At 39.6% G+C, this 22928-nt stretch overlaps 2 protein-coding genes across 2 annotated transcripts; both read left to right on the top strand.

Moving 5' to 3' along the window:
• The first annotated feature begins 15706 nt into the window (after positions 1-15706).
• LOC116734824 (uncharacterized) lies at positions 15707-18766 on the top strand. The gene is made up of 2 exons (XM_032586335.1): positions 15707-15899; positions 16119-18766. The coding sequence occupies exon 2, from the start codon at positions 16297-16299 to the stop codon at positions 18739-18741; it is 2445 nt and encodes an 814-aa protein (XP_032442226.1). The 5' UTR covers positions 15707-15899; positions 16119-16296; the 3' UTR covers positions 18742-18766.
• LOC116734823 (uncharacterized) lies at positions 18665-22435 on the top strand. The gene is made up of 2 exons (XM_032586333.1): positions 18665-21958; positions 22392-22435. The coding sequence occupies exon 1, from the start codon at positions 18776-18778 to the stop codon at positions 21911-21913; it is 3138 nt and encodes a 1045-aa protein (XP_032442224.1). The 5' UTR covers positions 18665-18775; the 3' UTR covers positions 21914-21958; positions 22392-22435.
• The last annotated feature ends 493 nt before the right edge of the window (positions 22436-22928 follow it).

The raw sequence follows: 22928 nt of genomic DNA, 5'->3' as shown, positions 1-22928 counted from the left end.
TTCTTTATTTTAAAGAAATTTAATATGATGTAAAAAAATATATTTCTTTAACTTAAATTATTCGGTACTTTGTGATTATTTATTATAAAATCCTAGTAAAATTAACAAAAGTGTGGGATTCTAATGTAAATAAAATGTTTTCTCCAGTTTATTTTCTTTTTACATTTTAAAACTCTTGTTGAAATTTTCCATGATGCTGTGCATGGTCTAAGCAGTTCTAGTTGGAGAATAAACCTTTTGGAGCTAGAGAGAAAAGAACAAGCTTTTATTATATTTTATGTCACACAAATTTTTTCATTTTCAAGGGTACATATGGGTACACGTGGCCTTTATTAAGGTATATGTTGCAGAAAACGCTGCGGCACAGAAAAAAACAATTAACTATGAAGATTCCTATACTTGTTTATTGGGATAAACAAAAGACAAAAATAGCCCCCTTTGACCTTTATTCCACATTGTTGATTGTGTTTGGAAATTGCAAATGATCAGTGTATAATTTTTGACTACAAAGACAGCAAAATATTAAATGCACTTCCCTTTAGCATCTTCAAACAGCTAATTTGATCCTAAAAGTAGAGGTCTCCTGCTGAAGTTTGCTTCATCTTTGTCTGGGAGGTTTGGTGCACAACACCCAGCATGATAGTGGTGCTCCATGCAGGCCTGCCGCCCTCACCCTGCCTTTCAGCACCTTTTGGCCAGCAGAAAGGGGCTCTTTGTTCAACCTTGAGCTTGTGACGTCCACTCAAGTCCACGCTTCCATTAGCAACAGTCTGCCAAATAACCAGGGATTGTGATGGTGCCTAATAACCACTGCATATGCTATATTTGTTTAAGGAGGGATTTTAAAATGTGCCCCTGCTGTTGCCTAAAGACACAAGCAAACTCTTATATCTCAATTTAGTCACACTCAGAGTTTTTTTTTCATAACTGACAGACTAATTTAAAAAATAATATAGAATTTAGGCAGAGAAAGCACCATGATTTGTTTGTTCCTTTTAACAATGCTGTTCATTTGCAGGGCAAATTTTTAAATGGCATTAGCTTAATTCTAATAATTATCATTACTTACTAATTATTCAAAAACAAAAACAAGTTTATTTAGTTATTAAGTACAAAGACATAATAAACAAGACAAAGAACACATTATAAACTACAGTACATCCCACCTGTAGCTTTGGAATTATAATGGGAAAGAAATATTTTCCTGGATTAAAATCTAATAAAAGAAAAAATTTAAAGTTTTGTTTAAATATTTGGTTATTTGATAGTCCATTTGAGACTTTTATGACCTGTTTATTTTTATTATTATTTTGAGAGAACAAGAGTTAGATGAAGAAATGAAAGAGATCCAAGAAACTGGGCCACAAAGTTATGAAACACAGGTAAATAAAAGTCCATGTTTAAATAATTTTACTGCTCAATGTATGTCAATGTAAATCAGATCTCACTGTTTAATAGTAGATGAGTAATAGACCGGCAGGACCCTTCATAGTGTTAATTGCATTCACAGAACTTAGTACGCATGTTGTATTGGGTTTCACCTGCATATGAAACCCAAAACTATAGTAGTTTATTTTCTTTAAATTGAGCTTAATTCTCATATTGGTGACACTTTGTTTTTAATTAACTTGGGTGATTTTGTTTGTCATTCTTCTGCAAATTATACCAGCACAGGTTCCTCTTTAATCCCACTGGCCCAATGTAAAGCAGATTTCTACTCAGTATGAATAGAGTCTATGCTTCTTGATAAAAAAAAAACAAAAAAGACTCCAAGACACAACAAACATTCTGGGCCAAGACCATGAGCATCTGGAAATAAAAGCAATATCCATACATTGCTTTTAAAATAAACAATCATTCTCAGCTGACAGAGCTGGAAAACACTCCCTGTACTGCCACTGGTGGAGGAAATTCAATACACATGGCTCTTCATATTTTCATAGAAGATAATGCTGGCCATGTGACATTAAATAATTTTGTCAAAACCAATCATGAACTTTGAACTTTCTGGTTTATATATAAAACCAAAACCAAAACTGAATTGTTTCTTTAACCCTGACTACTTTGTTCTCTTTAAGGCTGCACTGGTGTGCAACTTTCTGAGGGTTTTCCAAAAGAAGCTTTGGATGAAACACAATGATTATGTTAAAAGTGTTTGTAGACAGTTAAAATGTTCAAAGTATTACATAATCATTTTATCAAAATGGCAACTACTATTCAGTTAAAAAATACTATGTTAACATAAATGTGTGTAAGATAAGACCACCAGTACTAAAATGATCAGTTCACCTACTTTGTACAACCCATTTTGCCAACAGAAGCACTCACAAGCTTCATTTGCAATGATTCTCAACAATTACAGAGAAATGTCACTGATCATTTCTGTCCGGTTCTCTTTTCTTTAGCTAACATTTCTGCTGGAGCTAGGTTAGAGGACTGAAAGGGTCTTGGAAATTTTTTTTATTTTGTGCTCATTTATAAGAGTTTTTAATTGGTGAACTGTATGGATATTGATTTGTCCATATTATGTTTTGAACCATTATTCTCGTTAAAGATTGAATTGCTCTTTATTGTGATCTTTTGATTCATCACAGACCCTCCTAAAGTGTTCGTAACAGAAAGTCCTTGGGGGTTTCTGTTTGAGTAAAAGTTCAATTAAGTTAAGTAAATTGTGCACATAAATTTTTTTTAATGGTAGGACAGAGAAGTTTGGGGTTTTTTTGCCATTTAATGTGGCATATAAATGGTCATGTTTGTTTGTTTTATGATATTGTGTTTTTGAAATTTTCTCTCTTTTCTTGCTGTTCTGCTTAGTGTGGGTGATGACAAAATAAACTTCAGATCTAACCAGGCCTTGTTCTTCACAGTTCCACTTCTTTTAAAGTTTTTCATTTTGGTGACAAATATCCGTGTTTTTAAATAGCATGTTTTCTTGTCTTTTCAATTTTTAAGAGTGGCTAAAAATAATGGACTGTGTGATTTTATGCTTATATCCTAGTGAAACAGGAAGTCAATTAGACATTTTTAAAGTATTTTTAGAGCGAGACTATGAACATATATATTTTTTTGTCACGTGTAGAAGATGCTACAATATACTTTATAATATATAATTATGAATAACAATTGTCTTGCTGTTTATCTATATCAGTTTAGTGGGGCAATACAATAGCAACAAACAGAAAATGGAATCCCAAACTGCATGACACACTTCACCCATTTTTCAATTAATAATATATAGTCCAGATTAATTTATTTTCCCTACAAGTATGAAAAACATCAGATTTTTGAGTATGTGTGTTGCCTCTCCAAGTGAAAAAAAGAGATACATTTAGCTCATCCACCCCATGTGTATCTATTGATTTAGACCCAATTCATGTTTATTATTTTAACTTGTCCGGTCTTTACAGTTTGCTTAGAATAACTGTCTCTCATTGAATTTCCAGAAAAAACAAACTTCTGAAAGACCCTCCTAAAGGAACCTATGTTTAACATTTTTAAACAAAAAAAAGTGCATTTTTTTAAACAGAAGGAAAAGTCGGCCCATGTATGTTTTTATTAGAACCCATGTGTTCAGGTATGTACTTGCATTTATTGTTGTTTCTCTATATTCAATGCAGTTCATAGGAAAAATTATCTTTGCAAGTTCCAAATGAGAAACTGGTAACTCATATTGACCAAAAACTGTCACTTAGCATGATCAAATACTTTTAAAAAAACATGCTTCTTCATTGATTTTGGTGCAGTTGTACACCTTTTTAAAAAAATAAATATCTTTGAAACATTGTGTTGCCTCCAACATTCCTGATTATAAATTTAGCCATGTATGATGTTTTTTAGGCACACCACACACCGGCCAGCACCAAAAAAAAACAAAACAAGGTGTGTGGCCATTTTTCCAGCCTGGCTAAATTAGATGAGATGAATATGAAACATACAACTTGTGCTGACAAAGCACAATGATGATTTAATGCCTCAACAAATCATCATTTCATTCTGCATTATAACATTAACAGCCATTTCATTATTTATACAGAACAAAATATGTCAATGAAGGAACATTGGGCGGGGTGCAAAGCAGTAATTAAAAAGCAACTGTTGAAATATTAGATGTTTTTTCAATAAAGTGTACAGTAGGGTTGCCCATTAATACCCCTCATCAACACTGTCAGGCATCAATGTAATCACACCAGTACATTTCTTGGCATAAGCACATCATTAACCACAAACTGACAGCAATTAGCAAAACATAATTAGGCTAAAGCCAGTTTGTTCTGTGTGTGTCTTGCAGAGATGGGAATGATTTTCTCCACTTAAAGGGTAAAAATGGTTTAAACTAAACTAATTAAATGGGTTTAAAAAGATTTAGCGATACAAATTTTGCAAATCTGAGGTGTGTTTCACAACCAATTATGTAAATATAAGCAAGATTCTGCTCTCTGCTTAAGAAATTTCCTTACTGTAAATAACCCCCCACTAAAGATACATAAAAAATATTTTACTATACATCCTTAAAAGGATTCAGAGGCCACTAGGTGGAGAGTTGTATTATGTTTGAGCCATACGATTAAAATGAAAGCTATTCTGTGCCCATGATGAATGAGGCTCCTAGCAGGACGGTGGCAGGGAGGACAGCTCCAATGTTATCTCACAGTACCCTGACACAGTACACTTCTGAGAGCCTGCTCACCTGGGAGGGCCTCGACACATTGGAGGCTTCATCAATCACACAAAAACCAGCTTCCACTGGTTTTGTGCCTTGACAGGCCTGACAAGGCATTAAACAGTCCCAAAATATACCTGGCAACCTCATGTTCTGTACAGCAGGTAAATAGTTTAAAAAGCACTTCAAACACTGCTGCACAATACATTTAAATGCTTTTTAAAGTTCATTGTCTCAAGCAGAGGAACGGGGAACCCTTATTTTCATTTGTAATGGAAAAAAATGGTCTCAAAACAATAAAAATACCTTTGTGTTTTGATAATATGTAGGCTAATAGAAACCGTTAGTCAAACAGGACTTCTCATAACTCACACTGGACAAATGTGCACTCTATACAAGACACATTAAACCTTTACAAACCTACTTGTTTTTACCTTAATTAGTCTTTGGGGACTTGTGCTGCCATTTCATAGAGTTATATTATCCTTGCCATCGCCAGACGCTTTCAAGGCTTGAGCGATCAGTGCAGAGCTAATGAACCCAGTCTTGGGGCTCCTGTAGACCACTGAAGGCACACGTTGAGAGGCCCCAGTACCTGAGAGATTCATTTAAGGGTGGGATATTTCAAGAGGAAAAAGGCAATTGGTAGCCAGGGCACAATTTACAAGGGTCAGAACAATTGGGAGAAAAGCACACCTAATTTTTCAGGGTTCCATACGTATAGCAACGCTGTCAAAACACAAGGGAGTGCAGAACACCCCCTCGGGGGTCAGTGATGGGGCACAGCCCTGCCAGAGTCCCTGACTCACTCCCATAAATCCCTACAATCTGAACTCCTGCAGAATGTTGTGAGAAGGTCAGGTGTTTGGTGATCTCTCTGGAAAGGTGAGCAGTATATTGTGTTTGTGCATTAGGAGGACTAGATGTGTGCTAATGGAAACATTTGGTCATAGCAGACTGTGTCCAAAAGTTGAAAAAGGTCTCAATAAACAAATATGAGCACAAAAAGAAGTTAGGAGAATATTTTGCATCTTGAATATGGTTGTTGTACCCAACCATTTAGGTATTATTGTACAAAGTAATGTGATCCTTCACTGATGTTTGTGTCCTCTGCGTACTATTAAGAGTCTCACTCGAAATAGCCGACAAGGTGGTTATGAATATTTATATTTACATGTGGATAAAAGATTATAATATACATATAGATCTATCTATCTATCTATCTATCTATCTATCTATCTATCTATCTATCTATCTATCTATCTATCTATCTATCTATCTATATATATCTATATATATAGATATACAGTACAGACCAAAAGTTTGGACACACCTTTTAATTCAATGAGTTTCCTCTTATTTTCATGACTATTGACATTATAGATTCACACTAAAGGCATCAAAACTATGAATAACACATGTGGAAATATGCACTAAACAAAAAAGTGTAAAACAACTGGAAATACCCCTTATATTCTAGTTTCTTCAAAGTAGCAACCTTTTGCTGTGATTACTGCTTTGCACACACTCTGCATTTTCTTGATGAGCTTCAAGAGGTAGTCACCTGAAATGGTTTTCACTTCATAGGTGTGCCCTGTCAGGTTAATAAGTGGGATTTCTTGCCTTATAAATAGTCATGAAAATAAAGAAAACCCATTTTAATTAGAAGGTGTGTCCAAACTTTTGGTCTGTACTGTATATATAGCATCATTATAGCTTGTGGAAGCTACCATAAAGAGAAGAAAGCTGTTAAATAGAGAGCAACAGTGAAGGAAAAAAAACTTGCTAGAGCCCACAAAAGATTTCTAGATATGAAAATCTGGTGTTAGCAACACTAAAGACTAACAAGGTGCAGAAAAATTTTCTACAAAGAATTGAATTGTAGAAGAATTTCTACAACGTATTGACTCAGGAGGGCTGAATACAAGTTCTCACAGTATATTTTGGAATTTTACTAGTAAAAACAATCTTCACAATTATGTTGGTCCTTCACATAAAATTCCAACAAAATGAAATGAACTTTGTGGATGTAACTATAAGAAAATGCTCAAGGGATATGACTAATTTTACAAGCAATTTTTTCGTTTAAATAAATGCTTCCTCCGAATGGTAAAGCAGATCAAAATTACTTCCAAAGCACTGTGGGACATTGTGTTGCAGCAATACTGTGGTCAAGGTATGCTGAGGTATTTGGTTTTGTGTTTTTATTTAAGAGGTGGAGTGCGCCTGCCCACCAGTCCAGCTACAAGGCTGCGGCTGGACAGAGGGATAAGCTTATTTTTTGGCTTGTGCCATGCAAAAGCTGCACTCCAGTGAGGTTCGCTGAATATTTGGATGTGGGCACTGGCAGCTGGCATGGTGCATACGTATTAATTATGAAGAACATACACACATTTACGCAGGCTAAACCACACAGACAGGTAGGCATACACACAGACACTTTCACACCAGCTCTGGTGGATTCATTCCCAGAATGTTTTGGAGTAAAACCAGCTGCATGTACTCTGTAGACTGTGTGCAGGTTGGCCATTGGGTTTGGCATTGGCAGCAGACTGGAAACATGTCATGTGACTTCTGGGAAAAGTGGTTCCCACCAGCTATATGTCTGGTTGCCAAACATAGGTGATAGGATGGAGCCACTTTAATAAACTCCAACTAAAAATTTAAGATGATATTTTATAATTATTATTCCTGGTATGGTTTTTGCAGTCCATTGCAAAAGTTTTCAGACTGTTGATTTATTTTATTTTTCCACATCATAACACAACAGCCACAAAATGCACGGTTAGTGTGGATGCTATGTGTAATATTAATGTAACTTTTAAAGTGGAAGTTACATTATCCAAAATTATAGTGTACATTATAGTATGTAGCCCAGCTAATCTGATACCCCTATACAACACAGTTCAACCAATTGTCTTTCAAAGTCCTCTAATTGATAAATATCACTTCAACCTGATCGCACCTGTAGCAAAACTGGTCCTACAATGTATTGACTCAAATGAGTTTAAATAAATGCACATCTTGCTTCTCATTTTAGTATTTCAAAAAACAAACATGTATCTTCTTTGCATGAAGTTAAGTCACATTATGGTGATAAATGCCTTGCAAAGAAGCATTTGCCAAGATAGCGTTTTTATATATGGGTAACTTTATGTGTTGAAACTGCAGCAGAATCCAGAAGTTTCAGGAAAACATGATATATCATGTTTCACAGAATAATCTCTCATTGTGCCAAAGAGTTTCCTGTGATGTCAGAAATCCTTGGCTTTCATGTGCCCCCATAAATATTCAGCAGAACTGAGGTCAAGTGTCTGAGGGGGAAAGTCCATGATAGTCAGCGCTTCTGGGTCTTCAATGTTTTTCAAGTATTTCTGGAGGTATGCTTGTGGTCAGTATTCTAAAATATTAAATATCCAAAACCACAAAGATGCAAACATTCCTTAAGAGTGAAAATCTACTTTTTATAGTCAGCTTAGTGTCCAACCACATTGTTTCAATATACTCTCTGGCCATAATATTTTCACATGATTTTCCTGTGATTTCAATACACTCCAGCTGTTGAGTCTCAGCTGTTACTCACTTGTTATAATTTGTATGTAGTTACTGAGATACGTCCCAAAAAAATAATTCCATGTTTCCTCAGAGTCCCAAAGTAAAGCATTACTAGAGGGATATATTTTAGAGTAGTGAGGATTATTTTAATTTTCATTTTTTTTAATGTTATATAAAGAACCTGTTTTCTAAATAATGCATTTGATAGTACCAGATGCACCAGTTGAAAGCAAGATGTAATCTGTAAGCATAAAGATTTTTTTCAACTCAGTTTTTTTTTACTTTTGAAATGTACCTTTTTTAACAATAGAATAAAAATAGGTTTCAGGCATTTGAGAGGATAAAAATCAGCACACTTGCAGAGACCTACAGAAGCATAAACAGCAACAACATTGGGACAGCAAACACTTAAAAATAATAATTTACTAAACAATGAAAAAAGTCTTACTTTTGTAATTTATTGAACAAATGCAGAAAACTTTGTCTTTTTGGCTGAATTAATACAAATGGAAAAACAGAAAATTTTCCTCTAAGCAAAACAAATTATTAAAAACCTGACCCACCTACATCTGTTTGTAAATTTAGTAAATGGGAGTGTCTGTAAAAAAAATTTCATGCTTGCTTCTCAAATACAATGCGACCTTGCGTTTCCAAAGTGAGCTCAGAGTGGAGCAAACCTTGAATTGACTCCCACCCTTCAATACAGCACGTAGTCCAACACCGAACCAGGCGACACAACTAAAGAGAAATGTTTACACAATATGCTTGGAAATATAAACCATATAAATTGTCTGATATCACTGTTACGCTCACATTTGGCCTGACACCTCCTGGGTGACACGTTGGTGTTTGCAGGAAAGGAGCACAGTGTTCATAGGAGATGGTGCCACAGTCACAGAGGACAAAGGCGGCGTTCATGTGGTGTTCACTCGACCCTGGAGAATACTTCTGGTTTTGTGTGTCTGGAAATGGGAATGTGAGGTGGCAGCAAGACCCCATCGTCCTAATGTTTAGCACAAGAGTCCTTTACAAATGTGACATTTATGGGAGTTGCTCTTTCCCACCCTGCTATGCTGCGCACGTGTGCATTTTCTATCTGTTCAGTTTGAAATAGGATGATTATGAAAAAGAATGAAAAAAGGGTATATTTTCTCCACCAAACATACTGACTTCCTTCAGTGGTATATAGTTTCAGCATTCAATGCACTCTGTAATGACAAAGACAAGGCCATCACCGGGGTAACGTGCAATTTCAACAAGTAAAAGGTTCAACTTGTGCAATTCAAAACCTTTAGCAATCTTTTAACACCACTAGGAGGAAATATTAGTTCCTTGATAAAACATAATTTTCTCTGCCGGCTGAATGTGGAGGCCCTGCAAAAACAGATGTTGTCTTGTCATGTTAGCAATATGCATGCATGAGGCTACAGGATTCATTTCATTGTGTTTACATAAAGGGAGTAATTCTCCCTCTCTGTCGGCTGTCTCCCTTTTCAGTTTGCATTGAAATCGAAACGCCTTCCACTGACACAATGTCGTCTTAATTTGCCAGCCTGATTTGACGCCTGCTCTTGAGATGACAATATTAATTAAGACCTAATTAAAGTTGTGCAAACAAAAGATCATATTCATATTTTTTCTCGCAAAAGTAACTACGCTGAACCAGATGAAGGCCATGGGTTTAAATACAGACTGGAGTTGTAGGCTTTGTGTAATTAAATGACGTGACACCTCTTAGGCTGCTCTGTAGGAAATAACACCACAACCTGAGACACATTCCACCACCTACGTTTGTGTGTCTTGGAGTCAGCCCTCGTCCATTGTTGAGGAATGATCAGGCCACCAGAGTAGGAGAGGAATGATGTCCAAAATGCCCAAACATATGACATGACTGACATGAGGGATTCTCCTGCATTCCCGCACATATGGCACAGGATACCTTTATTTGGACAAGACTTCATGTAGAACATTTATTTTTGTAGGATCCTATTCTTTCATACTTTATTGCCTTGGATTTAAGGTTATTTTCAAAATTGTAGATATTTACAGCAAAAAGCCTCATTAAGTAGAAGTTACAATAAAGTCTTTACTGAACAAAATTTGTTTGAGCCTATGCCCTTGATGGTAGTTGGGTTGGTTGTGTAGGTAAGAGTTATTTGGGAATTCACAACCTGAACACTCATTTACCAAATTCCTTTGTATTTGCAAGAATGAAAATGCGAGATCATAACAAATTACTTTTTACTTTGTCCGATAATCTCTTTTTAAGTATGATTTTAAGTGTTTATATTAGCAGCTATTTTTCTAAGTCTTTCTTCTAAAATAACTACAGGGGAGAAGTGGGCCTCTCTGAAATCTGTTCTACTTTTTCCTTCGTTTTGATCTTGGTCCAGCTGAGATATCTTTGTTTGTCTCTGGAAGTGATAGAGGAAGAAGTGGGTGGACGCGGCTGTTGTGGCTACAAGAAACAGACTCTTTGGTGTTGAAATAGAGCCTGAGCTAGTCCAGTGTTCACCTCTGAATAATACAAAGTGTACTACTTCTAAAAAAGAGAAATAATGGGTTACTGGGTGCCCACCCACACACATTGATTCATGATGTATAAGTGATAGTAAGTGCCTAATGTCCGTTCTGTCCTCCTCAATAGGATTGTTAAACAATCAGGAAATGTAGTTATTTATGGTATGATTGAAATGGGCAAAAATCACTGCATAAAGTCAAAACAGGTTTTCTGGAAGTACATTACATCCACTCTTTAGTATACATTGGCATGACCGTTCAGAGTGGGTAAAAATTTACTGCTTGACTGACACACAATGTTTTGCCATGTCTATCTAGAGTTCTTTTTCCCAGTAATCATCTGCATTTCAGGACCAATACTGTACAGTTCCTGTTCTGCTTAATTAGTAAATGACTATAAAATCATAACATACAGCGCGTTGGGTTTGTGATGTGCCCAAAATGTGGGTTTCCATAAACTGTTGGAGGGAAAGAGAAGGTTTTTGAACAGTAGTGAATGCAAGTGGTGCAATGACGGTGGTATATTTGATGGGTGGTGATTGGCTGAGTGGAAACCTGTGGGTTTGGAGGTCCCCTATGTTTATGCTTTTGACAGATACTGCTTTGGCCCCTGGGCTGGGCCACCGAAGAAATCCTCCTGGCTTCAGCTCTCACTTCTGGCTGCTTTTCCTGGCTACTCTATAAAAAATAAGCAGTCGAAAACTCGAACCTGCTCTCTGCATTTTCTCTCACAATCAACTGAAAATGAGAGAGGAAGCTTCCGCGACCTCTGCACTTCTTATACTTACATCCCGCAACTCTTACTGTGTTACACATAGCTGGATCAAATCCATGGCACACTTTCCCTGGGTGAATTGTACATTAAACCAAGATTGCTGTTGTCATGTTTTGTAGTTCTTCACAAAACAAATTATTTTTTACACACTTCTCTGTCACTGCAAATATAGTTGTACTGTCAAGGTATAGAAAAAGACACAATCACGAGGTACTATTGATGATGCGTTCTATCTATACTCAAGTTTCTGAAAACCAAACTAAAAACATCCACTGACTGTTGCACAAATAAAATACCTCAGAACTGCAGTATGAAACTGGTTATCTCCACTATGGCAGTTTCTATCTAATCTTTCATATGAAGTACAATAGTTTATGTTATTTAATGTGTGGCTACAGAGTTTGAATGCATATATTCCTAAGAAAGCAAGTGTGAAATTGGCTTGTATTGCTAATCATTTTTAGCCAAGCAACTGAGTTTAAGATCTTCCCATTAGAGGTTAGGGCTTCAATGAGGATATTTGCACACCTCCAAAGTGAATCATTGTTTGTGCTGGTTGCTGAAGTACCAAAGTATGTTGTACTTATTTCACTTTAAATTTTATATCTATCTTTCAGGCATTAGAAGAAGCGTCAAAGCATTTTGTTTGTGAGGAGGAGCAGCAGTTCATATAGTTCAGAATTAGTTTTTACAATTGTTACATGATTATTTAAAATGATCATTTTAGGGCTTTAAAATCTCAGTGAAATTGACTCAAAATGGTCTGTAAGAGAGCCCTTTTTTGTGGGATTTCGTCTGACTGCTCAAGTCAAGGTATCCACTCAAAATGCAACACCAGGTTAACATTATTATGCAGTGTAACTCTCTCTTCACTTGTATCCTTTCATGTTGCTCAGAGTTGTAAAAATACTGATGCTTTTTCCTCCTCCACAGCAAGGCTGAAGGTGACAGCAGAGGTCCAGAAACCTCCCACATATTTAAAACATCATAGTGCAAATGGGAAATTTTAACAATAGGGTGGTTTAAAGATTTGGTGTCATCATTTGCATAAATGGTATGATCACTGTGGGATAAGCACAAACTCTTGACAGATGTGGGGAAAAAAGCAGAAAAAAACTTGTTAGACTTTTATTCTAAGATGGGGATTTTTCTTGGATGGCACAATGAAACTTACTTTATGTCCCCACTTATTGCACATTTTCAATTAGTCAATGATACATTACATATTAATTATACTTACAGTTGTGTTTCTAAAGGATTTTAAACTTCCCACAAATCTTCTCGTATTTTCCATGTTTGACTTCACATTGATAAGTTTGATTTAATGACCAAAATGTACTGATTTCTGTTTTGCATTTAGCTTGCTGTGTTTTTTTCAGAAAAATTAAATATGCATTGCTTAATAAAAACAATATTCGTAAAAAAAATGTTAAAATAAACAGCTGTAATATAATTTCAAATTCCAAAGATAACAACTACAATTACAAACAAGAACAAGAATTATTTTATAAAACATTTCACCAAATCTGTCTAATCACACTAAAGCTAGCATGGCAACATGGGGAAATCTTGCCTTTTTTGAGAATAAGTGTTATGTGTTCAGTGCTCTATATTCTACAGGTCTGTTTGTCTGAAAAGTTTTTTAGGTTCAAAAATCTAATAACTCTCTTTCGCTCTTGGACTATCAGACAGAAGCTGTTCAGAAGGTACTTCTGTACTTGAGAGAAATATCCCAACTTTTACACAGGCTAAGGAGTCTCAGTTATGGTGCTGAGTCTGGCCTTTTCATGACAGATGTAAACACACAGACATAAGTCAGCTCCTCGCAGTCGGGGGGTTCATTTTCAGGCAAGCCCCACAGTTGGCTGAAACCACAAGGCGGTCATATAATGCACATGGAGTGTAAAAAGGTAGTTAAATGGGCCTTAGAAAGCACCTTGGGTATGATTCCCTTTCAGCGGAAGCCTCGAAAACTCTCAACCCCTGGCAGACAATACTGATGTGAGCATTAGCTACTTTTACAAGAGGCCTTGATGACAGACCATCAGCGGCTCAAATTGAGTTTTGTGGGTCGGCATCCTTGAAACTGGTCCATTTAGGACTTGAAGTAGATTGGATTGTGATAAAGCTTTATGTTAGCCTGCCACTGTTGAAAATGCAGCTATAAGTGCATACTGTGAGATTTAAAAATAGACCACAGAATGATTCCAAAGACAAACCATTCTCTACTTTGAATCCAACATAATTTCTCTCTCTCAAGATTCAGAGTATAGATGACAAGAATAAACATCTAGATCCCAAATCAGCCAAGAAAGAACCTGAGAGTGTTGCTGGCTATTTATATTTATGTGCCCTTCCCTGCAGCTTGTGAGTACCGACATGCAAACAGCAGGGGAAGCAAGGCGTCCAGGAATGTGATACAGCGTCCCACTCAGGAAGAGAGCTGAGTCGTACACCAGATAACAACCCAGCAGAGTCCGGGGCAGTGGATGTTTGGTTAAGGCCGTATACATTATGCATGCCCTCTCACTGTAAGAGTACACATGTGTCAAACAGCTCCCATCGTCGTCACTCTACTCGACAGATCCGCTTCCACGGATCTCGCAAGGAGACCAAGGCTCAAGATATTAGAGGAAATCAGCCATGACACTAATGAGGCTGCTGAAAAAAAATTCTCTGAGAATCAGAGAAGTGCTTCTTATTCATTGTAAAAAATATGTTTTTTTATTTCATATTCTTACTTAGAGAATAAAAACTTAGTTTTAAAATTTTAAATCTTAATGTGACTTTTTGCTTCTTTCTTTTATGTGTCTGCGTACTTCCTACCCACTTAGCAATCTTTGAGTAAAGATCATCTGCAAATGTATCCACAGTTTTTAATAAAGTTGATCTTCATGTGAGAAAATTCAGTTTTTAATGTGAATCTGATAGAGCTGTGGTGGGAAATGCTTCAGCAACAGGCTGTTTCATTTGACCTGAAAATCCCACAAAGAGGCAGAGATTTAGCCCCCAGGAAGCCCTTCCCAGATACAGAGTATAAAGAGCCAAAGGAACGTGTGTGATTTTTATATCCGCCATGCTGCTGAACAGGAAGAAGACTCCAACAAACAGTTGGAGGGGAATCTTTTGTTGATCGTCTGGTGTATCTTATGCTTGAGCACCACCTGCACCCGGTTGAAAACTGTGCAAAAATCCTTGAAATCACAAATTAAGCTTCAAATTTCCTGCCATGTAAAACCGACTTAAAGTTACAATGAAATCTACAAAAATACCTGCACATGAACTGTGCCATTTATGCATTATTGGGGTTGCCTACTCAATGCACTTAATGCAACGTGCAGCTTAAAAATTCCGTTGCACATTTATTACTTTATGGAAAAAATATGGATGAGATGCAAATCTGTTAAATTTTCACAATATTTCTACACATGACTTGGTGTGAGGTTGACTCTACTTCAGCTGCTGCAGACACTGTGGCGCTGCAAGTCCCAAGTAATGTTAGTCCTGTTGTGCATGCTGAGGGGTTTTACACCTGAATGTGAGAGGGCCCCAGGACATAAGTCTTGTGAGCTAAAAGACCCCCTACGGTGTCTATCCCTCCCTCAGCTGGTCCTGCTTCCACTGAGCCTATCAAAATAACAATTTCTTTTTTGCTAACTAAGCTTTGCGTGAGCTGGGACTTTGACAGTGACAAATTGACTTGTCCAATAAATTTGAATTTGCTGCCAGAAAAAATAAAAATGATTGTTTAAAAAGTAAAAAGAAAACTGAAATGGAATGGAAATGGAATATCTAATAAATGCCTGCATACACTTACACTGGCTTCTTTGCGTTTTATTATGTCAAAATTACAAACTTCAAAGTATCTCATTGGGATTGTAAGTAACTAAGCAGTACAAAGTAGTTCATGATTTTGAAGTTGAAGAAATATATGGGTTTTCTTTTTCTTTTACAAAAAAATTTATTTCTAGGTTTAGCACCCATTGTTTCGACATTTGTGAAACCACATTTTGCAGCATTCACATTTGAAAGTCTTTTGTCGTACGTCTCTACCGGCTGTATATGAACATAAATTTCCAGTCTTATCAGAGATTAGCAAATGTATTTATGTCCAGACTTTGAGTTGACTGTTCTAACACAAGAATATACTTTGATCTAAAACATTCTTTTGTAAATTTGTTTGCATGCTTAGTGTGGAAAAGGCTGTATAACAAACTGCCATGCTGAGCCTTTAAGGGGCGGGGCTTAGAGCAGCTGCAGCATGCAGACGAAAAAGAGAGAAAAAAAAAGAGTAGAGTGGAAAGGGAGTATAGTTTATGTTCGCATTTTGTTTTAACTTGCTGTTTGCCGTTTATTGTTACTCCTCGATGTGTGTGCGTGGAAATACAAGTAAGTGATGTTACATATTAATAATATCGTTTATTTAGCAGAGTATTTTAGTTTTACCCTTAATTAATAGCATGCTCTGTTCACGTGCACACTTAAGAGTTATACACGGTGGATTTTTTTTGTGTCGTGTATTTATGTAGAAATGTGCAGTTATTCAGTATGTGTGATGCTACTTCAGTCAGTTTATTCGGACACTGACGCTGTATTGTTTAATTTCAGGAACCACACTCAATTATTTAAATAAACCGCAAGTACGAGTTGAATCACCTGGAGTACGACTCTGCGTTCTTTGGAGTTCTGACCGACTCACCACAGTGTTCTGCATAGTCACACCAGCAAAAGCAACCTCTAATTTTCAATGGTCCTTCGAGCCGGATAGCAGACTACTGTTTAAAAGATGCAGAATTCAGAGTCAAAGGCATTGGACACTCGACCCAAACGACGAATGTCAGTTCCTTCCTACCTGTCAGATTATGACCTAAGTGGACCTGGAGCTCAGAGTAGATCCCAGACAGCAGCTGCGGGGGAACCATCAGATGAGCAAAGCGGACTAGAGCGTCCAACTGCCAGATCTCCATCACCACCCATTAGTCAGAGCTTCGACATGATGGATTTGAGGGATGATATGGAGCAAGAACGAGAGCTTTGTCAATCTATGGAGCAAGTCACCGGGGAGCAGCAGACCAGCCAAGTTCCAGAGTTTAGTGCTGCTCTCGAAGAGATGCGCCAAGAAAACGCTGAGCTTCGTAAACAGTTTCAGAGCCTGATGGTTGCTTTACAGTCCCAGCCAGCCGCCCATCAGCCTCTGTTCCCACCTCCTCCACCTCAAAGTGTGTACAGCGGTGGTTATGGACCTTACCAACCCCCTACCAATTCTCCAGCATACCAGCAGCTACAATATCCAACATTCAGCTCCCGAAGAAACCTGCCATTAGATTTCACAAATCCTAGAGTTTCCCAAACATCTGGTGGTCTGCCTCATAGCCTGTATTACGCAGACACACCACAACAGAGCGCACCTTCCTATTCACATAGAGATTCTTCATTTGTCCAAGTTCCCAGCTTTAATGAGCCACAGAGAGAGACCACATACAGGGGGCCGAAGCCCACTATCCCCAGATTTACATCACCAGATCCCAGAGAGTTTGCACGCACGAAGATTGCCTTAGAGAATCTATTACCAGGCGATGCTACTGAAAGATACAAATACCAGATCCTCACTGATCATCTCCAGTGTGAAGAAGCTTCACTTGTAGCAGACTCCTACTGCAACTCAAGGCAACCTTACACTGATACAATGTTGGCTCTCACGAAGATGTATGGACAGCCCCACAAGCTTGCAGTGCAACGGATTGCAGAGTTAATGGATGGTCCAAATATACGCTGTGGTGATGTGAAGAGCTTTCGTCTGTTTGCCCTCAACGTGCGGTCACTAGTAGGCATGTTGGAACAACTGGGGCAGAGAGGTCAAATCGAGTTAGTCTGTGGCTCTCATGTTTCAAGACTCTTAAGTAAACTTCCCTATGACCTCAATGCCAGCTTTAAGAGATTTATCCATCCCCTGAGAGTAGCCATTCCTACCCTCATTGACTTTGCTGATTGGCTAGAATATGAGCTGGAAGTTCAGGAAGACAGCATGAAGCCCCCGAGGAGAGAGGAGTCGTTTAACAAGAAGCCTGATACCAAGCGCACTTCCAAACTCTCAAGTAAGACTGCTACTATCCTCCTGGGTACTGAGAAGGTATCTGGATCAAATAGTGTAGCAGCACCACCTACACCTGGATATGTTGTCAACAAGTCAAAGGGAATAGAGAAGGTTACGGCTTACTGTCCCTATTGTGACAACGACAAGCACTTCCTGAACAACTGTTCTAACTTTAAGACCTTGAGCAAAGAACAGAAGGTGACATGGATTAAAACGAATAATAAGTGTTGGCGTTGTGGACGTAATCACCAAGCGGCAAAGTGTACACTTAAAGCTCCCTGCAAAACCTGTGGTAGGAGACATCTGCTAGTGCTGCATGAGGTGAATGAGAGAGCAGAGGAGGAACCAACATCAGTTTCACCTTCAGCAGAAAGTTGCCTTGTTAACACTGCCAACAAAGTCATGTATGTTGACCGACCAGTTTACAACTGCAAGGTGCTACTGAAGATCAGTAAGGTAGTCCTGAGAAATGGTGACAAGTCCCTTGAGACGTATGCCGTCTTAGACGATGGCTCTGAGCGGACAATCCTGCTTCAGCCTGCTGCCAAACAGTTGGGCCTTAAAGGAAGCAAAGAGGTGTTAGCTCTTCGTACAATCAGACAAGAAGTGGAGAAGCTCCACGGGGCGGCTGTGTCTTTCACAATTTCCCCAGCAGCCAACCCTGACAAAGTGTACAGCATCCAGAATGCCTTTACAGCCGAGCAACTGAGTTTAGCAGAGCATTCCCATCCAGTTGTCTCACTCCAGGAGAAGTATAAACATTTGTCAGGTTTGCCTCTTCCTCCTTTAAACAGAGTCCGCCCCATGTTGCTGATTGGCGCCGATTACACACACCTCATAACACCTGTGGAGCCAGTCAGACTGGGATCACCTGGTGGGCCAGCAGCAGTGAAGACTCTCCTCGGTTGGACACTACAGGGACCAGCACAAGCCATGGAATCCATCACGAATGTGAGTCACTGTCTCTTCACGTCTACATCATCACCCACAGAGCTGTTCTCCTGTGTAGAGAAGTTATGGCAGATGGATGTGCTCCCTTACCGCAGTGAGAAGTTAGCAGTTAGGTCACGACAAGATCACGAAGCAGTCGGGCTCCTGCAAAAAACAGACGGTGAGAGTCAATGTCAGTGGTGTTGAGCGTTATGCCACACCCCTTCTTCGAATCAAGAACATGCCTCTACTGAACTCCACACCAGAAGCCGTGTTGCCTCTCCTGAGAAGCACAGAGAAGCGCCTAGCCAAGTCGCCAGAACAAGCTGCTGCTTATCAGATGGAGATTGAGAAGCTTGTAGAATCTGGATATGTAGTGAAGTTGGTGGACCATCAGTCTGACACCATTGGTGAAGCTTGGTATATACCCCATCACATGGTTCAACATAATGGGAAGAACCGGGTGGTGTACAACTGTTCATTCCAACATCAAGGTTACAACCTAAATCAACTCCTCTTACCAGGTCCCACTCTCGGCCCTGCCTTGCTAGCGGTGCTCCTACGTTTCAGGGAACATGCTGTGGCCTTCAGCAGCGATATTCGTGGCATGTTCCACCAAGTGAGGCTCCTACCGGCAGATCGACCCCTGCTTCGGTTTCTGTGGCGGGACATGAACCGAGACAAGCCCCCTGATGTCTACGAGTGGCAAGTACTTCCATTTGGAACTACTTGCAGCCCTTGTTGTGCAACGTTCGCGTTGCAGAAACATGTCATAGACCACAGCCAACCAGAAGAAGATGTTCGTGTTGCCATTAACAAGTCCTTCTATGTGGACAACTGCTTACAGAGTCTCACATGTCCAATAGCCGCCAAGACACTCATTAACAAACTGCGCCACCTTCTGGCCGATGGGGGATTCGAGTTGAGGCAGTGGGCCAGTAATAATCCAGATGTTATCTGCCATCTTCCTCCAGACCTCAGGTCATCCAGTTGTGAGCTGTGGCTCAGTCAAGGTCAGTCCGACATCCAAGAGCCAGCTCTTGGGCTACACTGGAACTGTAAGTCTGACACCCTCACTTACAAACACAGACGAATCGATTGCTCAGTGGCAACTATGAGGAACATCTATAGAGTTTTAGCTAGCCAGTATGATCCTCTTGGCTACATAGTGCCTTATACCACCCGAGCCAAAGTTATTGTACGCCACCTGTGGGAGAAGCAGAGGGATTGGGATGACCCACAACTCCCTGAGGAGCTGCTGCAGAAGTGGCATGTATGGGAAGCAGAGCTGGAACAGTTGCACAAGATCACACTGCCTAGGTGCTACACCAGACACAGATTAGACCAGCCCAACTGTATGAGAGATATCCATGTATTCTGTGATGCCTCTGAACAGGCATATGGATCAGTGGCTTATCTCAGAACAGAGAGTCCAGAAGGAGAAGTCGAGGTTGCCTTCCTTGCAGCTCGATCTCGTGTTGCTCCAAAGAAGCAGCAATCTGTTCCTCGGTTAGAGTTGTGTGCCGCTCTAACAGGTGCTCAGCTCTGCAAAGTCGTCAGCTCTGAGTTAACTCTTCCCATACGCAGCTGTACCTTGTGGTCTGACTCAGCCACAGTCCTAACCTGGTTGGGTTCAGACTCCTGCAGATACAAGGTTTTTGTGGGCACTCGTGTGGCAGAAATACAAGATATGACGGAAGCTTCCACGTGGAGATATGTGCCCTCAAGAGACAACCCAGCAGATGATATTACTCGTGGCCTCACTATCCAAGACATCTGCAAAGGCAGTAGATGGACCGATGGACCTGAATTCCTGAAACTAGCTCCAGGTTACTGGCCTGACCTATCACCTCCACCCCAGAGTAATCCTGAAGGTGAGCTGAAACGACAAGCTGTTTGTCTAACTGTGTCCAGCTCCAGTGTTCCAGATCCACGCCAGCACCAAACTTGGGACAGCTACTTGGAGGCCATCGTACATCACCTTCACGGGGCGGCTGACCCCAACCACCCTATCACTGCTGATTCCTATGCTGCTGCTGAGATGGAAGCTCTACAACGAGCCCAAAGGGAATCATTCTTGGAGGAAATCACCCTGTTAATGGCCGGTAAACCTATTGCCAAATCTAGTTGTCTTCTTTTACTTGCACCTGAGTTTGATGAAAAAACAGGGCTCATCAGAGTAGGAGGCCGTCTACGCCGGAATCCTGAACTGGCTGTAGATGAAGTTCACCCTATTGTTCTGGACCCCAGACACGCTCTGACCCAACTCATCATACAAGATTATGATAGGAAGCTTCAACATCCTGGGCCAGAAAGGGTGTTCGCTGAGATCAGAAGGAGATATTGGGTGCTACGTGGACGTGAAGCAGTACGCCGCCATCAGAGATCCTGCGCTGAGTGCAAGAGGTGGAAAGGTCAACCTAACCCACCCCGGATGGCGGATCTCCCTCCAGCCAGACTGCGTCTATTCAAGCCGGCATTTTATTCCACGGGGGTGGATTGTTTTGGGCCATACACCATCAAGATCCGACGCAGTCATGAGAAAAGGTGGGGAATACTGTTTAAATGTCTAACTACAAGAGCAGTGCACCTTGATTTGATCCCGAGTATGGACACAGATGCTTTCTTAATGGCTCTGAGACGCTTTGTAGCCAGGCGTGGGAAACCCAAGGAGATCCTCTGTGACCAGGGGACAAACTTCAGAGGAGGAGAACGTGAGCTGCAGGAAGCATTTCAAGCTCTTCACCCTGACCTCAAAGAGCAGCTAGCTTGCCAGCAAATCAAGTTCATTTTCAATCCTCCTGGTTCCCCGCACTTTGGAGGTTGCTGGGAGCGTGAAATTCGCTCGCTAAAGACTGCTCTTCAAGTCATCATTGGAGCCCAAATCGTCACTGAAGAGGTGCTGCACACCGTTCTGATTGAAATCGAGGGGATGCTTAACTCAAAACCCCTAGGTTACATCTCATCTGAAGTAGCAGATCCTGACCCAGTGACCCCTAACTATCTCCTCATGGGACGGCGGGATGCTTCGCTGCCGCAAGTCATCTACGACAGCCCGGAGATTCTTGGGCGGAGAAGATGGAGGCACAGCCAGATTCTAGCCGACCATTTCTGGCAGAACTTTCTGAAGTACTACCTGCCAGGACTCCAAGCCCGCCAGAAGTGGCAGACTGACTCAGCAAATCTACAAGTAGGAGATGTGGTCATGATCGTGGACAACCAGCTTCCGCGAGCTCTCTGGCCTGTGGGCAAAGTCTCTCAAGTTTTTCCTGGACCAGACACCCGGATCAGATCTGCTGAAGTGACTGTAAAGGGACGAACCTACATTCGACCCGTGGCAAGGCTTGTCAGCCTACCTGCCCTGCCTAATGATGATTAATCACCTCCTTTTATTCAGCCTTTTTCTTGATATTCGTATTCACAGGTGAATACAGGGGCGGCTGTGGAAAAGGCTGTATAACAAACTGCCATGCTGAGCCTTTAAGGGGCGGGGCTTAGAGCAGCTGCAGCATGCAGACGAAAAAGAGAGAAAAAAAAAGAGTAGAGTGGAAAGGGAGTATAGTTTATGTTCGCATTTTGTTTTAACTTGCTGTTTGCCGTTTATTGTTACTCCTCGATGTGTGTGCGTGGAAATACAAGTAAGTGATGTTACATATTAATAATATCGTTTATTTAGCAGAGTATTTTAGTTTTACCCTTAATTAATAGCATGCTCTGTTCACGTGCACACTTAAGAGTTATACACGGTGGATTTTTTTTGTGTCGTGTATTTATGTAGAAATGTGCAGTTATTCAGTATGTGTGATGCTACTTCAGTCAGTTTATTCGGACACTGACGCTGTATTGTTTAATTTCAGGAACCACACTCAATTATTTAAATAAACCGCAAGTACGAGTTGAATCACCTGGAGTACGACTCTGCGTTCTTTGGAGTTCTGACCGACTCACCACAGTGTTCTGCATAGTCACACCAGCAAAAGCAACCTCTAATTTTCACTTAGCTTCACTGTTCAACTACAATGTGAACCTCAGTGCTAGTGTCATCTTTTCAGACTAACAGATTTTCTTCAAATTACACATACTCTTCCAGAGTTATGGACCTTTTTGTTCTCCAGTATGGCTCTCCCTGACATTTTCAGAAAATAAATAAGGAAAAAAAGAATTTGTGTTTCTAAATGATTATTTTTACTGAACACTGTAGACAACTTTGGCTTTATTAGATTTTTTTCCAAGTAAGTTGTAAAGCCCAAAACCAAACTTAAGTATTTATTTAAGATGCGGTCTTTGATTTCTGAATGTTTTATTATTATTATTATTATTATTATTATTATTATTATTATTATTATTATTATTATTATTTATTTTATTTTTTTTTTATCCTTAAGAGAAAATCT

Source organism: Xiphophorus hellerii, chromosome 16 (assembly GCF_003331165.1).
Source record: "Xiphophorus hellerii strain 12219 chromosome 16, Xiphophorus_hellerii-4.1, whole genome shotgun sequence".
Lineage (NCBI taxonomy): Eukaryota > Metazoa > Chordata > Actinopteri > Cyprinodontiformes > Poeciliidae > Xiphophorus > Xiphophorus hellerii.
The sequence above is the reverse complement of the archived record's forward strand: the minus strand, read 5'-3'. Positions and strand labels throughout refer to the sequence as shown.

What these genes read in the sequence shown, in the direction of transcription:
- LOC116734824 (XM_032586335.1), top strand. Translation starts at nt 16,297, where the DNA reads ATGCAGAATTCAGAGTCAAAGGCATTGGACACTCGACCCAAACGACGA.
- LOC116734823 (XM_032586333.1), top strand. Translation starts at nt 18,776, where the DNA reads ATGCCTCTACTGAACTCCACACCAGAAGCCGTGTTGCCTCTCCTGAGA.